A 16197-nucleotide genomic window follows, 5' to 3' on the forward strand; every position below is an offset into this window, starting at 1 on the left:
ACAGGCTCTTCTAAACATTTAGGAGAGGAAGAGAGCACGACTTTGAATCGGAGTCACCAAGCCACCATGCACGTTATTACTGCCAAGCTTGGTTGGTGAGGTGAACAGCTAAAATGCTCACACGACCCTCAAAAAGTCTGTAAAAGCTGCAAAGATACACCAGGACTTTTAAACGCTCATGGATCAGTACAGCAGCATGACTGCCGAGTGAATGGGACGGCCAAAACGATGCCACGGTTCATGGATACCGGAGCAATAACATGGATTCAGCGCATCACGGATAGACAAAGGTAAACGCAACAATAATGTTACAGAAATACTTGTAATATTATTGTCATTTAGTTCGCTCCCTCGTGTGGCACTTGGCAGCTGCTTAATTGTGTGACAGTCACTTTCTATTAGTCAGCAGTTATTTATTTCGCTGCGACCGTCAAATCTCCTGCGAGCGTTATTTTGCCGTGAACACTCGGAACGAAAATTCTTGGCCTGCCGTGAATACCACGGTTACTTATAGACATTCACAAGTGTATATGAATAACACAAATGTGCACGACCAGTTCGTTGCGGCGTCGTGATGGCCGTTTTGTCGAGTCAAACACATTTCACGGGGAGTTAGCGTTTCACGGTAACGTAGGCAAAGTTTTACACTCACCGTGACAGAATAACCCCCTCACAAACACGGCTTGAATCGCAAAGCCACGTCATCTTGGTCGCGAAAGAAGAGCTTGTTCCCCTCGGCGTTAAAAAAAAAAAATAAATAAATAAATAAATAAATACATACATAAATAAATAAATAAAAAACATCGGCGTGACAAAATAACACTCGGTGATCAGCTGCTGGTCACGGCAAACAACTAACAAACTAGGGGTGTTAAAAAAAATCGATTCGGCGATATATCGCGATACTACATCGCGCGATTCTCGAATCGATTCAATAATCGGCAGAATCGATTTTTTTTTTTTTTTTTAGGATTCACACCTTGAGCATGGAAGAATGTTATATGAACGGAACATGAAGCCTTAATATTTTATTTTAATGCTGTTCAAAACATGAAACAGATTACAACCTCTATAAGACTGAAATTTCAGATAAATAAATAATACATTTTCATATAAATCTTACACTCTACAAGCTTACTGATTAGTATTTTCTAAATTTGAATGAAAAAAATCGCAACAATCGACTTGTAAATTCGTATCGGGATTAATCGGTATCGAATCGACCTGTGAATCGTGATACGAATCGAATCGTCAGGTACTAGGCAATTCACACCCCTATAACAAACAAACAACAACCATCGCCTACAACATTGAAATGAAGGGAAGTGTATGTATGTATGTATGTATGTATGTGTGTATGTGCGTGCGTGCGTGCGAGGCTGCGTGCGGGCGCGCCGCAGTTACACTAAATTAACTAAGACTATTATTGTACAGGAAATATAAGGAACAATGGATTTTATATACAGATTATCCACTCAATTCAACACTTGTTCAACATTTGCGGCCTCAAATCTTTAAAAAATAAAAAAAAATAAAAATGTAAATAATAATAATAATAATAATAATAAAAAGTCGATTAGTCGTTAAAAATATGAGAAGTAGAGTCGATTTTTAAAAAAGTCATTAGTGAGAGCCTATACGTTGTTTGTCTTTTCGAAGGCGGAAGCCGTGCGGATCAGCTGTCTGCAGCGCGTCGATCAGCTGTCTACAGGGCGCCGCGCAGTGATACGAACGAACAGAAAAGTCGTGCCCCCCATTTAAGTTGTCTTCCTCATCCTTTACATACTTGGGTGTAAAAGTCACCAAATCTCATTATAATCTATTCAAAACAAATTTCATCCCTTTGCTTGAGCAGTGCAAACAGGATATTAAAAGATGGTCTATATTGCCGCTCTCCCTGATTGGCAGAGCAAATTCTGTAAAGATGAATATTGTCCCGAAGTTTTTGTACTTGTTTCAGGCACTGCCTGTATTCATACCACAATCTTTTTTCAAGAGCCTGAATCAAATTATTTCCTCTTTTATATGGGACAATAAACCAGTTCGCATACGAAAGGAATTTATGGAAAGACCTAAAGATGTAGGGGGGCTTTCTCTTCCAAATTTGCGTACATATTATTGGGCTGCAAACTTTAATGCCATATCCCTATGGTTAAAAGTTTGGGACAATAAAATTCCTGCGTGGCTCCAGATTGAAAAGTCCACTTGTGGCCGATATTCACTCCCTGCTTTACTATGTGCCTCATTGCCTTCACTGGTTAGCAGTAGGGGTGTTAAAAAAAATCGATTCGGCGATATATCGCGATACTACATCGCGCGATTCTCGAATCGATTCAATAATAGGCAAAATCGATTTTTTTTTTTTTTTTTTTTTTTTTTTTTTTTTAGGATTCACACCTTAAAGGGACACTTTACTTATTGATCCATTTTTAGCAGCAAAAAGTTGCTACTTTTTCAATAATTAATTTGGTGACGTGATTATTTTTTTATGTACATTTAATAACTTTTAAACCATTGTTAAAATGAATCGAACGCCGGCATGTTTGTTACACGTGACTAAATAACCCGGATGTTTACGTCACTAGTGTGTAAACGCTACACTATGGAAGCACTATGCAACGCGGCCGTGCATCTAGCGTCAAACCCGGAAGGATTAAACCTTATCGCTTCGAGCCAACACGACAAAATAACACTACCGAAGGAAAGTCTGCCTTGGATGTGAAAGTTGTGGCGCCAGATGGTCTTTTCGGGCACAAAATAAACTTTGACGAACGAGTGAATCAGGCGGGGGGTGAGTGGTGCTCGTGCGGGAGCTGCAGGAATGGACAATCCGCTAATGAATGTGTGCTGTCTGGAAATGAAAGAACTCGAAGATCGGTTCCTTGCGGACAATCTCAACTGCATCCTGGAACATCAGACATTCAACATGGCAATACTAAATAGACATTCTCAGGATAGCTTTGGTTGCGATGAAAGATGTGAAGAAGAAAAGTCTTGGAGGAGCAAATATCCAACAGGTAAAGTGACACACAGTACGAGCAATGCAAAACGTGTGGAACTGACGAAATATTTCAGGAAAAAGAAAAAATAGTAAAATTAAATGTATCGTCGTTACAGCACCCAACCTCCCCTAGCTGTTTTTTTTTTCTTTTTTGCGTAGCGTCCCGATGCGGTCAGGCCAGCCGCCACTCGAAAAGACGAAGTCAAGCCAGCCGCCCCAACGATTGTTAATACTGTGCATTACGGTAACGTGCCGACGTGCCCCTGCGTTGGCCACCTTCAAATGAATTATGAAATAAAACAGTCCGTGCAGTATAATAACCAATGCCCCCCCACCCCCGAAACATGCCTACCTTTCGCTTTAAATTTGCTTCGCTTCTCCGAGATCTTTCAGTGGCCGTAGTAAGACCTCGATTTGTGTCGGCTGTTGTGAGAGTGAAGGCTCCGTGTTGCTAGCAGTTGCGGCTCCTCCATCGGCTTGATTATTTCCCACGTCTGGTTCTTTAAAGATACTCGGTACTGCGTTGGGCTTTAGTATTAGGCGTGTGGCGTACCCCATCTCAAATTGTAACATATATTCGAAGTCCTCATGCCTGAAATGTTCGCTGCGCGCACGCCTGCTTGTCCTTCGGGAGGTTGACAGCACTTAGCAAACAAACCATTGTCTACTCAAGTAGCTTTTTTTTTTTTTTTTTTTTTTTTTTTTGGGGGGGGGGGGGGGGGGGGGTCTCGCGGGTTTTTCCTTGCCGACGCCTTGCAAAATTTTGCAATACAGTAAGGCATAACTGACGTTTGTGTCTTCCTCGTTGTTATGTCTGCGTGAACTACTGTTCCCCAAGCGAGTATACACACTAGTGACGTCACCACTCGGGGGCGTTGCAACACGGAAGTACTTCTATGTTGAAAAAAGTTAAATAAATCAATATAGGAGTGTATTCTTCAGCTCTTATGCATGTTTCGTAGCTATACTAACTATTTACTGCCAATCAAGCCATACATGTAAAATTAAAGGAGCCTTCCTTTAAGCATGGAAGAATGTTATATGAACGGAACATTAAGCCTTAATATTTTATTTTAATGCTGTTTAAACATGAAACAGATTACAACCTCTATAAGACTGAAATTTCAGATAAATAAATAATACATTTTCATATAAATCTTACACTCTACAAGCTTACTGATTAGTATTTTCTAAATTTGAATGAAAAGAAATCGCAACAATCGACTTATAAATTCGTATCGGGATTAATCGGTATCGAATCGAATCGTGACCTGTGAATCGTGATACGAATCGAATCATCAGGTACGAGGCAATTCACACCCCTAGTTAGCAGTATTAAAGATAATGTAATTGTAACACAATCGTTACGTATTTTGACCCAGTTCAAAAAATATTTGGGTGTTCAGAATGTCTCTATTTATTCCCCACTTATACACAACCATCTTTTTCAGCCATCTTTTTGGGACAAGGGTTTCAAAACCTGGTATAGCAAGGGTATTCATTGTATTAAGGATCTATATATTGGTGGTACGTTTGCCAGCTTTCAGCAGCTATCGCAAAAATTTGGCCTGACCAATAATCAATTTTTTCGTTATTTGCAGATTAGAGACTTCGCCCGCAATAAGATTGCTAATTTTCCTGATCTCCCTCCCTCGTCCTGTTTGGATTCTCTATTAGGTGTTAATAGTCGGACTAAAGGTAGAATATCATTTATTTATTCTCAAATTATGGAATGTTGTGATCAATCCATTTCGCATATTCGAGAACAATGGGAAGCTGATTTAGGTGCTCAGATGTCTGATGAGGAATGGGGTAAGGCACTTAAGAGAGTCCACTCCTCTTCTATATGCTCTAGACATGCCTTGATACAATTTAAAGTGCTGCATAGATTACATTTCTCGAGGGCTCGGCTGGCTAGAATATTCCCAAATATAAATCCTTTATGTGAAAGATGTAAACGATTTACTGCTACTTCGTATCATATGTTCTGGTCATGCCCAAAGCTTGTTCCATTTTGGTCTTTCTTTTTTGAAGTACTCTCTAAAGCTTATGCTTGTCATATTTCACCATCTCCATTGGTTGCTGTTTTTGGTTTTATTTCTGACACAACGGGATCTGATCCCCCTGTTTACTTACAGAGGGTCACTGCCTTTTGTTCTCTATTAGCCAGACGTTTGATTTTATTCAAATGGAAGGATGCCAATCCTCCCTCGAATCACCACTGGATAAGGGACGTTATGCAGAATCTTAAATTGGAAAAGATTAGATGTACCCTCAACGGATCCATCAACAAATTCCACGAAACCTGGGACTCTTTAATAACATATGTGAATAATTTACCTGGTCTGGAACTATAAATCTTGAATTGCATCATCTGTCTTTGTATTACGTCTATAACAGCTATAAAGTGTATTTTTGTGTGTGTGTGTGTGTGTGTGTTTGTGTGTATTTCTATTATGTAAGTCCAATATGGAACCTGATCTGTTTTTGTTGGGGTTGTTCATATTTGTTACTTGGTGGATAAGATTGTTTTATGTGATAATGGAAAATTACAAATAAAGTGTTCAAAAAAAAAAAAGAAAAGTCGTGCCCGGCGGTAAATGAGTTTTTTCAGAAAGGAGTTTAGTGTGCAAATGTATCACTCTTTTGAATACAAATTGCTTTTACAAGATAAACGCTTTATTTCCATGACCCAAGTCAACTTGCCGGACTACTGTCCTCTCAATCAACACCGGACCAGAACTCGTGTCACAGAACGCTGTCAGGGGTAAATCAGTGATGATCGCACACACTGGAGGTGAGGATGAGATGAGATGAATAGAGATTCATGTCAAAAAAGCCGAACTGTTCCTTTAAAGTGAGAATTCTGACTTTCTTTTCCGACTTCCCCACACAATTCATAGCTCTATATCACAAAGTCAGAATTCTGACCTTTAAAGTCAGAATTCTGAGACTAAAATGATAGAGAATTTTGAGATTAAAGTCAGAATTTTCACTTTAAAATCAGAATTCTGAGATTAGTCAGAATTATAAATCAGAATTCTTACTATGAAGTCAGAATTCTTAAGATTGAAGTCAGAATTCTGAGATTAAAGTAAGAATTCTTTATCACTTTAATCCCATAATTCTGATTTTAATCTCAGAGTTCTGACTTTAATCTAAGAATTCTGAATTTAAAGTCTTTTAAATTCTGAAATAAAAGTCAGAATTTTTAGATGAAAGTCAGAATTCTCACTTTAAAGTCAAATTCTGAAATTAAAATGATAGAGAATTACGAGATTAAAGTCAGAATTCTGACTAAAGTCAGAATTGAGAACTGAGAATAAAGAAGAATTATGAGATTAAAGTCAGAATTCTCACTTTAAAGTCAGAATTCTTAGATTAAAATCAGAATTCTGAGATTAAAGTCAGAATTCTGAGATTATAGTCAGAATTCTAAGATTAAAGTGATAAAGAATTCTGAGATTAAAGTAAGAATCCTGCCAACCCTTTCCCCCCCCTCTTCACTGGCCATAATCCTTTTCTGTAGAGAAACAATATTCCTAATAAAAACGTGAAATATTCTACAGTTGTATGCTACAACTCCACTTAACTAAATGCAGTGCTACGTGGCATGACATTTTGTTGTTAAAACAACATTGCATTAGTTTGTCATGAATTAAAATGGCGTAGACAACCTGCCTAACACACACAATTGGTAAGATAATTGAGCATAGTGTGGCGGCTTCTCACCAACTTGGGGGCAGAACTGCGGTAGAGCATCTGGCATGAGCTGCCCAGCCTGATGCAGGCACACAATGTTGGCGATTTCCTGGCGACACTGCTGTGAGCCCGCACGATGCAGGGCAGACCAGGCATCCTTACCGATGATATCGCATTTGGGCTCAAAATCACTGCTGGGGGATTGCTGTGCTCCGTCCAAGCTGCCCGGCTCCCCTGGTAAGGCAGCGGCTGGCAACCTGGCAGCCATCAACCCATCGGCACCACCTCGCATAGCACTTAAGTTACTGGATGGGTCATGGGGCGCTACACCGTCCAAACCCGTGCCCGTTTGCCCCTGCTCGAGGGGATTCTTCTGCCTGATTCCCGGCTTTCCTTGTCTTCGGCTGGTCCCTTTTCTTAGTGCACTGGTTGCTGTGCCTCCTGTCCTTTCCAGCCTGCCCTTCCATCGGCCCTTGTTACTCCCAGACAACGGGTTGTGTTTCTCGAAAATTGTGCCATCCCTCTTCTGGTCCTGGCTGCTGTTGTCGGGCAGTTTAGACCGTCTTGTTTTTTTCTATGGAAAAAAGTTGAGAGTGAGTGAAAAGAGGTAAATCATAACGTACAAATTCTACCCGCCCATTCACAATTAACTCATTTGCTCCCAAAAACGTATTAGTACGTTCTATTTTAAAAAGATGTATTCATGTTTTATGTTTTTTTTTTTATGCTAGAGCATACATAAGACTTTGATGCAGCCTCTGAACTGAAGAGAATGTTTAAAGCAATGGTAGTTATTACAAAAACGGCCAGCAGGTGGCAGTAGAGTATAAGAGATTGACCATGTTGCAAAAAGCTATTTTCCCCACTGTTTTAAACAGATTTGTGAATAATGATGAAACTTAGCTATATTCTGATGCTAACCGCTGCAAAATGGAAACAGACAGAAATATACTTTTTTTCTGATGAAAGAAGGGACTCTAATCTTTCTTTTGGTAGGTTCCATGTTTTTATAGCAATGGAACACAATATTCTGTGGGCCTTTCAAAATCATTGAAAATCCAGTAAAACAGCCAGTGCTGCAGCAAGTGAATGAGTTAAGCAAAATGGAATATTGAAAAACAAAGTTTAATGATGCCAGTAAACCTAAAAAGTCCACATTAGTCATCACCACAAAGAGCTATTTTTAACGTAGTTGATCTTTTCAGCTAATCTGCACAAACATTTTGGGAGATAGGCACAAACAGCGAAAGACATAACAAGCCCTATGAATCACTGCAGAAAGCTCAGCCAGCCCCCGGTGCCAAAGATTGCGCGGTGGGGGAATTACACGCTTGTGACGTGTTCACACACATTCCACACATGCATGGGACAGGCATGCAAACCTCAACAATTTTAACAGCTTGAAATTAAAACTCAGGGAGCTCCACCATCAAATATACATTCAAAGACACCCTACGATATGATTAGCCTTCAGGATGAAAATTCATGCTTCATGATTTATGCTATGTATGAGACAGCCACATCTTAATATAAGTAAAAGGAATTTCTACTTCCCTAAAATGTCACTGTACTTTGTTAGTTTCACTGTATATCGATTTCAAGCATTGTTCAGGAAGTGGAGGTAATCTGCGCTACCTAGTGGAAATCAATCAAAAATAGAATACAAATAATATTTTGGGCAACTTGATATGTTGCACTATAAGGTAATTCAAAGATGTATGTGCTCAAAGGGGAAGACGGACTGCAAGGAAATGGGCAGAGAGTTTTGTGCTTCTGTCACACAGTCGATGTGGCAGGACCCGAGCTGCCTCGCCTCCCACAACTGGTGGGCTTACAGCCCAAGGATGACAGAAGCAGGCGAGAGACCAGAACTGTGTGGTGGGACAAGGAGCCAAATCATACACTCGTCTGCCAGTAAGCCAGTTGCCAGCAAATACAGCACGGTCACATACAATCACAACCTCTTTCTAAAATCCATAACAGCAGTAGAAAGAAAGAACAATTAATTCTGTTTAACAACAAGTATCACATGAAATTGCTACCTGAAAGGTTTATGACGATGAAGATGAATAGAAAGTTTGAGTGGAAATAGGCTAGCATCATTTAAGGAAGTCTTACATTTTGTTTTTGCTGGCTTGATGCTGTCTCCAAGTAAAAGCCTGAGAGACATTTGCCTTCTAACACCAATAAATGCGTGACACACTTTCCTGAGCAAAATGTTCTCACACTAAAGACGAGCATCCTAATGTAGCTAACGTTTCAATTTTCCTTATCAGGCATTTGCACAGATTTTAATTAACACCATCATGTCAAAAAGTATTGATTCAAAGCCAAGCTAGTCAGCCTCTTTGCTTTCCAATTAATGAGGGGGAAAACCATATCAGCATCGCCATTCTATGAAGCGGAGAGCAGCACGGAACGTTAAGTTCGAGCCAATGCTGATAACGACTTTTCAGTCTTTCCCCTCTCATTTGAAAGCTTTAAATATAACACACTGTTATGACTTGATGTTATTATTACGGGGCGCTTAATATTATGAAATAATAACATTATGAAAGAGGCAAGTTTATGCAAAGATCAAAAAGCTGGGAGCACTCACCTGCATTAGAGTTTTACAGAACGGGGATTAATATGAATCTTAAAACTGAAATTTGATTGTTCAAACACCCATTGCTAAGCATAATCTACCTACATGGAACATATGAAGCTGTGTCAGTGTGTCACATTTCTTGAGCTGAGGAAAAAGCGGCACCCTAAAACCTAAAATGGCTTCAGCTCCCAAGAACCGACCTACTGGGCACCACTATCACTGGTCTTTGTGAGACGCGAGGCAGCACACAATGGGTGACATTTTTAAAAGGTGAGCAAGCCAAATGCCTCCTCTACATTCTCATCACAGCCGTTCTGAGTGGATGTCTCCATTTCTGGCGCATGTTTCAACCTGTGTGCAACCTAATCAGAAAGCAGAAGGGGCACTGGCAGTTAAACACAATAAATCAACATCACTTCTACCCTGCTGTGACAATAACAGCAGTGAGCACTTTAACTCCACAGGATTCAATTAAATAAAATACTGTACCAATCCCTTGTCAACAGTTTCTAAATTTGGTATCAAATACAGTACAGGGGGAGCAATGACACCAACCTGTCCCTGAAGAAGAGAAATATGATGATGACTACCAGAAAACTGGAAATTGAACTTGAGTCAATATCATCATGTTTTGAGACTACACTGTTTTACAAGGTTTACATTTTCCATTGAACTCCATATTTGATGTAATTTGTATCATTTAAGATGTTGGGAGTTGACAGTGAATGAGTTCACACACTTTTTGATATTATTTGTCACATATTACAATAACGAGCAAAAAAATGCACAACAGCAAACTATGCTAGCTTGCTTACAGTGTGGACAATAACAGGGTGGACATTTTGGGTAATGTTATCAATGTATGCACTCATTGTGGACCACTTCACAACATGACTCTGGATTGCTTAACAACTACATTTCAGAGTTCTAAAAGTTTTTAAATCAATTGATATTTCATCATGATAAAATGGGCATGTTCAGCTTTACAACATCCAGCAACACACATTATTTTTACAACATAACTCCATTAATCTCCACTGATAAACAAAAGACAAAATGCTGGACGTAATCTCACTGATATTGTTCGAGTGCTTCATACTGTACAGCGGCACAATGACAGGGTGTACGTACGGTAATTTCGGGAACACCAAAATGGCTCCTTTTTTTCCAAAAGGATGTCTATGTAACTTGTGGACAATGAAACCCATGTTGAAAAAATATAATCAAAAAAAGAATCCTTTAACCCAGGGATGCCCAAGTCCAGTCAATTCGCAGGGTACGTACGCATAGACAAACAACCATTCACACCTATGGACAATTTATAGTAGAGATAGACTGATATGCTTTCTTCAGGGCCGATACCGATTCCGATTATCGGTAGTCAAGGAGGCAGATAACCGATATTTGAAGCCGATATTCATTTGCAGTAAAAGTTAAAATGTTGGCACCAAATTTTTGAATAATGCAAACCCTAACCGTTCTTTACAATGGATTCTCACACTACACTTTTCATTTTACATCCTTCTATCTGCAATAAGACGTTGGTGGCGGGGGGAGTTAAATGTGGGGGCCAATGTGACATTACCTTTTATAGCATTTGGGATACTTGTAGTTTTATTCTATAAATGTTATATTTTTATATTTTGAAGTAATAGGAGGAACCCTGTCATTCAAAATGTGCATCAGCTGTGGCATTACTTATTACTACAGCAAAAATAAATAAATAAATTCCATGAGAAAAACTATTCATCCCTGAACACCATACAGTTCTTGTAGACCTTATTATGATTATTGTTATTGTTACCATATAGACAGTTTTGATAAGCTGAGGATCTTAAATCGAGAACAGCAATATCATGCTACTCCTCTCTACAAGAGAACTGTCAAAAGACACTTCATCATGTAGTTTACTGCCACTTAGGATGCCCCAATCAACGCAGAAAAAGGTCGAGTAAAATAACTTGGTTATAATAATAGTAAGAATAACTTGGTTAAACAGACATTGTTGCGGTGGACCGCTGCCAGTTTCTGCTGTTTAATGGGTTTTACACTTATAGACACGTGTGTGTATATGGGCACACTATTCTCTCACTACTGTACTGTACTGTATCACTTAATGGCACAGATGTACTTGTCTAAGTAATAACTGGGCTGCAACATTGCTAATTCACATTAACAAGCACTATCTTAGCTGTCCACATGAATAGTTACTAACACACGAGAAAGTTATACAACACACCAAACATGAGCTCATTATTCAAAGTATGATGCACGCAACGAAATTACATCACTGAACATTAATTGCAGCCGTGTACGGCCGTAGATGTTACATATTAGTGGCATCCATTGAGAGGATAATGTCCCAAATGACGGCAGACATGACGTGAAAAGAGAGACAAAACGAGCAAATAAGCACACTATACTTTAGTGCACTTCTCTACTAATGCCAAACATACGGAAGAGAACACGTTCGTGTAGTTAAACGGTGTTTGAGACACTTAATTTGTTACGGAGCGGACTTTAACGAGGTGCACAACGAGCTGTCAATCAAATCGACGTCGAAGCTTAAGGCACACAATGGCAAACCAGTGCGACAAATAAACACAATATAAAGTAACTAAACGCTATTTAGTGTCACTGTGGCATCTCACTGCATAATAACCGCTATGCAACAAGTAGTGGACTGACCCAGAATGCAATGTGTGCGTCACGAGAGGTAAATATAATGACGTTACTCTACTCTTAACATGGAACTAGACAATATAATAATGACAACTGTTAATATTTGGAACCTTTCTAACAAACATTATTTACTTAATTAAGTGAAAATGTGTGTGATTCCCTCCCCGAGTAGTTCAAGTAGCGAATTAGCTACTGGGTGTTAGCCTACATGCTAAGCTGAACACACCACTGTTAGCTAGCGGGGATTCAATGCAAGGCAATGCAGCTCCATTCATATAGTGCATTTAATACACAACATAATTCAATGTGTTTAGCTTATCATGGTGAAACGATCGGCGGAGTCTCTTCTCTTTTAACTTACCTTCGAAGCATGTGTGTCTCGCGTTGTGTCCGTGGGCGCGTGTGTGACCGTCTACTGTGATACACGGCATACACTACTGATTGGTTCTGGCTCTTGCACGGCTAACCAATCAAATGCTGCTATGGGCGTTACATTGCTGGAGTTGGACTCCATAACAGACAGAGACGCTCTGGGCTGCATTCGAAGCGAAAAGACGGAGTTTTAAATGGATCGCTCATATCGGCCGTCAGATTAATAAAACAGACCGATACCGATATGTACCAATATGTCAAATATCGGCCCCGATTATCGGCCTCTCTCTAATTTATAGCAGTGTTTTTCATCCTTTTTTGAGACAAGGCACATATTTAATTTAACATTACAAAAATCTCATGGCTCACCACCAAACAAAAATCTCACAAAAAGTGTATGTTAAAAATGATGATCTTATCTCAGGTTATTCACGAGCACTTACAGCAAACATATCCACTATGTAAAAGGCAACGCAAATGTAACTACAATAATGGATAATGTGGCTAAGATTTGCTTGGTAAGAGAGAAAAAGAATAAATACTGAATATTGTAAAACGTTGTGCAAGTAAGCGATTCACTGACTATATACAGTACAGTACAGTACAGTAGATAAACATGGTATTGGTAAAGGATATAATTGAACTAGTTCCATCCATTTTCTTATTGACCATTTTACATACATTTGCGATCTTTTATTTTCCTCAGGGGTGTTTCTTAATAATGTGAAAATAGTTAAAAGTAATTCCAATTTATAAAAATTATGGTAAACATGATTTCCCCACACCAGACCAGTATCAATGGTTCCACAGTTTTCAAAGATATTAGAGAAATTGTTTATAGCCCGATTAGACAAATTCATTAAACACAATATCTTAATTAAGCAAGAGCCAGTTTGGTTTTAGAACCAATCACTCAACATCAGTGGCACTTATGGAATTAACTGAAAAAATATCCACTGCAATAAATAACAGGAAAAAAAATTGTATGTATTTTATACAGTATCAGAGGGATTATTACACTTGAATGTGTTGGAAGTTACTTAAAAAATAAAAAGCAATTTGTGCATATACAAAATGTAAAATCTGAATCACATTTATATACGTTGTGTGGAGTACCTAAAAATTGTTTATTTTTAAGGTTATGGTTAAAGTACCACTGATTGTCACACGCGCCTAATGATTTAATGGATGTATCCAAAATGCTCAAACGCATTCTACTTGCGGATGATACAACTACTTAATTTTATTGTGAAAAAGATATAACACAGGTGTTGAATGTGGTTAAACAAGAATTTAAAAGAACAAAAATGTGGTTTGATAAAAATTCATTATCTTTAAATCTGGGGAAAACTAACTTTATGGCAGGGTTCACCGAATTCCGGTCCTTGTGCTTCTCAAATAGTGGGGCGGGCCCCCCCAGGGGGGCGCGAGGCTCCATCAAGGGGGGCGCGTTTGACCTCGGGGAACATGCTTTTTTATTTTATTTTTTTAATTATTTTTTTTACTGTCCTAGAATAAAGTGCAATTGCACCTCCACTACATTAGGGGGCAGTGGCGCTCTCATTATTGGCAGAGTGTGCGCAGGGAGCATCTGCTCGGTGATGTAGGGGTTTTGTTTGCACAGAGCATGCGCGCTTTGCACACAGAAAAAAAAAATAAGCACAAATTATTTTATATTTTTGTTTTGCAGGTTAAAGTTGTTGTTTTTTTTAAATATTGTGCTCCTGAGTTAATGTTGGTGATCAGTTTGAATGCATTATTATTTATTGATTTTATGTAATTTTATTTTTCCGTATCATATGGTTTGACATGGTCAGTCAAAAAATGTTTATAGTTTAATTAAGGATTTAATTTTATTTTGGAATTTCAGATGCACTTTAAATCTTTTCTGTTACAGTTAATAAAGCTATTCTTTGTTGTAACTTGGTCCATATTTCTTTCTTTTTTAATTCTCTTATACATTAATACGGATACAGTGTTATGCAGAGGTGTGCTTATAACAGTTTTATAGACAAATGATACTATTTATAGTCGCATGGGGGGCGCGAGATTTTTTCTTCTTACTAGGGGGGGCATGACGGAAAATAATTGAGAAGCACTGCGTTATGCGTTACACCAAGTTAAGATTGACTGGTTAAGAAAGTGCTGTTCATTTCATATAACACCAAGATTGTTCCATATCTGACTTATTGTATTGAGGTGTGGGGAAATGCCTGCAAAACATATACTCTGTCAATAGTTATATTGCAAAAAAATAAAAAAATAAAAATAAATAAAAATAAATAAATAAATAAATCAATTTAAAAAAAAACCGAGCCAGAAGAATAATCACTTGAAAGCAATTTAGAGATCCAACAAATCCAGCATTCCGTTAAAATTGTTGACATGTTATGAATTAGTAGATTATAGTATTCTACGAATTATGATGAAGGCTCACAAATGTTTGCCAGTGAATATTCAAAAAAGGATTTGAATACAAAGAAAGCAAGTATAAGTTAAAAGGAACACAAATCTTTAAAAACAACAACAACAACAAGATTCAGAAGCAGACTGATGGAACATTGTTTCTATGTAGAAGGAATCAGTTTATGGAATAATCGGAATAAAGATACAAAAAAAAATAAAAATCAAAGTCAAAAATTATATTTACAAGAATCCAGCTTGTTAGTAAAGAAATATGAAAAGGGTTATTAGGTTTGATCATTATGCCATTGCCATCTTTGCCAGCTGGCACATAATTTTATTTTGTTTTTATATTATTTTGTAACTGAACTGTGGGGGAAACTGGGCAGGTAAGACTCGTCTTCTTTCTGCTCATTTTCAATATTGTTTGTACTGTACTGTGCACATTGAGATTTATTTTATAAATGTAAAGTGCGTTACAAATAAAATTATTATTATTATTTCAATTATTTAATATTATACTGTCCTTTTTCTTTTATAAATGAATGAAATACATTGTTGGAAAATGGAAAAATATATACACAAATGTGTCAACGTAGTTGTGCCTATTTGAACTCTTAACAGAGTTTTATCCCGAAGTACATCAGAGGAATTGCTCGAGCACTCGAGCGTGTGACGAAATGATGCTACGCATAGCCTACCTGCTTGTCAGGCAACATATGATTAGCCTTTTCTTTTTGGAAGACTTCAGTTTGTTAGTCGTTAAGTCAAGTACAAGCTGTCCAGTGACAGGCAAAGGCTGATTCGGTAGCGATTGCGAAGCCTGTTCGTAGCTAACCTTCCTCAGCTAGCGCTACCCCTATCTGAAGTGACGTTGAGCTAAGCTAGCGGTTAGCTAGCTCCAAATAAGCCAAAACAGAATCCGTGTCGTCCCGCGAAATGATCGAGCGACCGCTACTCACCTCCGCCTCGCCCTCTTCCAGACTTTTCAGGCTCCACACGACCAGACCTTGAATGAGGAGGATGGTTAAGGCGGCGGCAATCGCGAGTTTATATCGTCGGAGAAGCTTCTGCACTCTGGCGCTGGCCACCATTTTTTCTTCGACTCGGTAACTTGAAGTAGTGCGTGGATGGCGTATTCGGAGTTGCGCGCAGTCGCACACGCGCCTGTGTTGCGCGCCTTGTCCTCTCCTCCGGTTGATGACTGCTCCAGCCTCCTTTGGAAAGTCGTCCTTGTGTGCTCCACTGTACTCTTCCACTTAAAAAAATAAATATTGATGTTGAAATGCCAATTTAGCAGAAAATATAATAGTTAATATAGATACCACCAACACCTGTTGTGAATTTTGTGTTCACACTTTGTTGGAGAACATAACGGGTTATTGTGATCAAAACACTGAACAATTGGACGTGTGCATTCAAATGTTTATAGAAGGTCAGATTAAGT

The 16197-nt window shown here is 38.6% G+C and overlaps 1 protein-coding gene across 2 annotated transcripts in view; it reads right to left on the reverse strand.

Moving 5' to 3' along the window:
- xylt2 (xylosyltransferase II) overlaps positions 1-15948 on the reverse strand; it is a 29561-nt gene extending 13613 nt beyond the window's left edge. For both annotated transcript variants that reach the window (XR_013287560.1, XM_077538872.1), the window contains exons 1-2: positions 15713-15948; positions 6734-7277 (exon numbers count right to left, since the gene is read on the reverse strand). Coding sequence is in view for 1 of the 2 variants with exons in the window: in XM_077538872.1 (XP_077394998.1) it covers positions 6734-7277; positions 15713-15844 (676 nt within the window). In the remaining variant the exon portion in view is untranslated. The remainder of the gene's footprint in view (positions 1-6733; positions 7278-15712) is intronic.
- Positions 15949-16197: the final 249 nt, after the last annotated feature.

Source organism: Festucalex cinctus, chromosome 1, assembly GCF_051991245.1.
Source record: "Festucalex cinctus isolate MCC-2025b chromosome 1, RoL_Fcin_1.0, whole genome shotgun sequence".
Classification (NCBI taxonomy): Eukaryota; Metazoa; Chordata; class Actinopteri; order Syngnathiformes; family Syngnathidae; genus Festucalex; species Festucalex cinctus.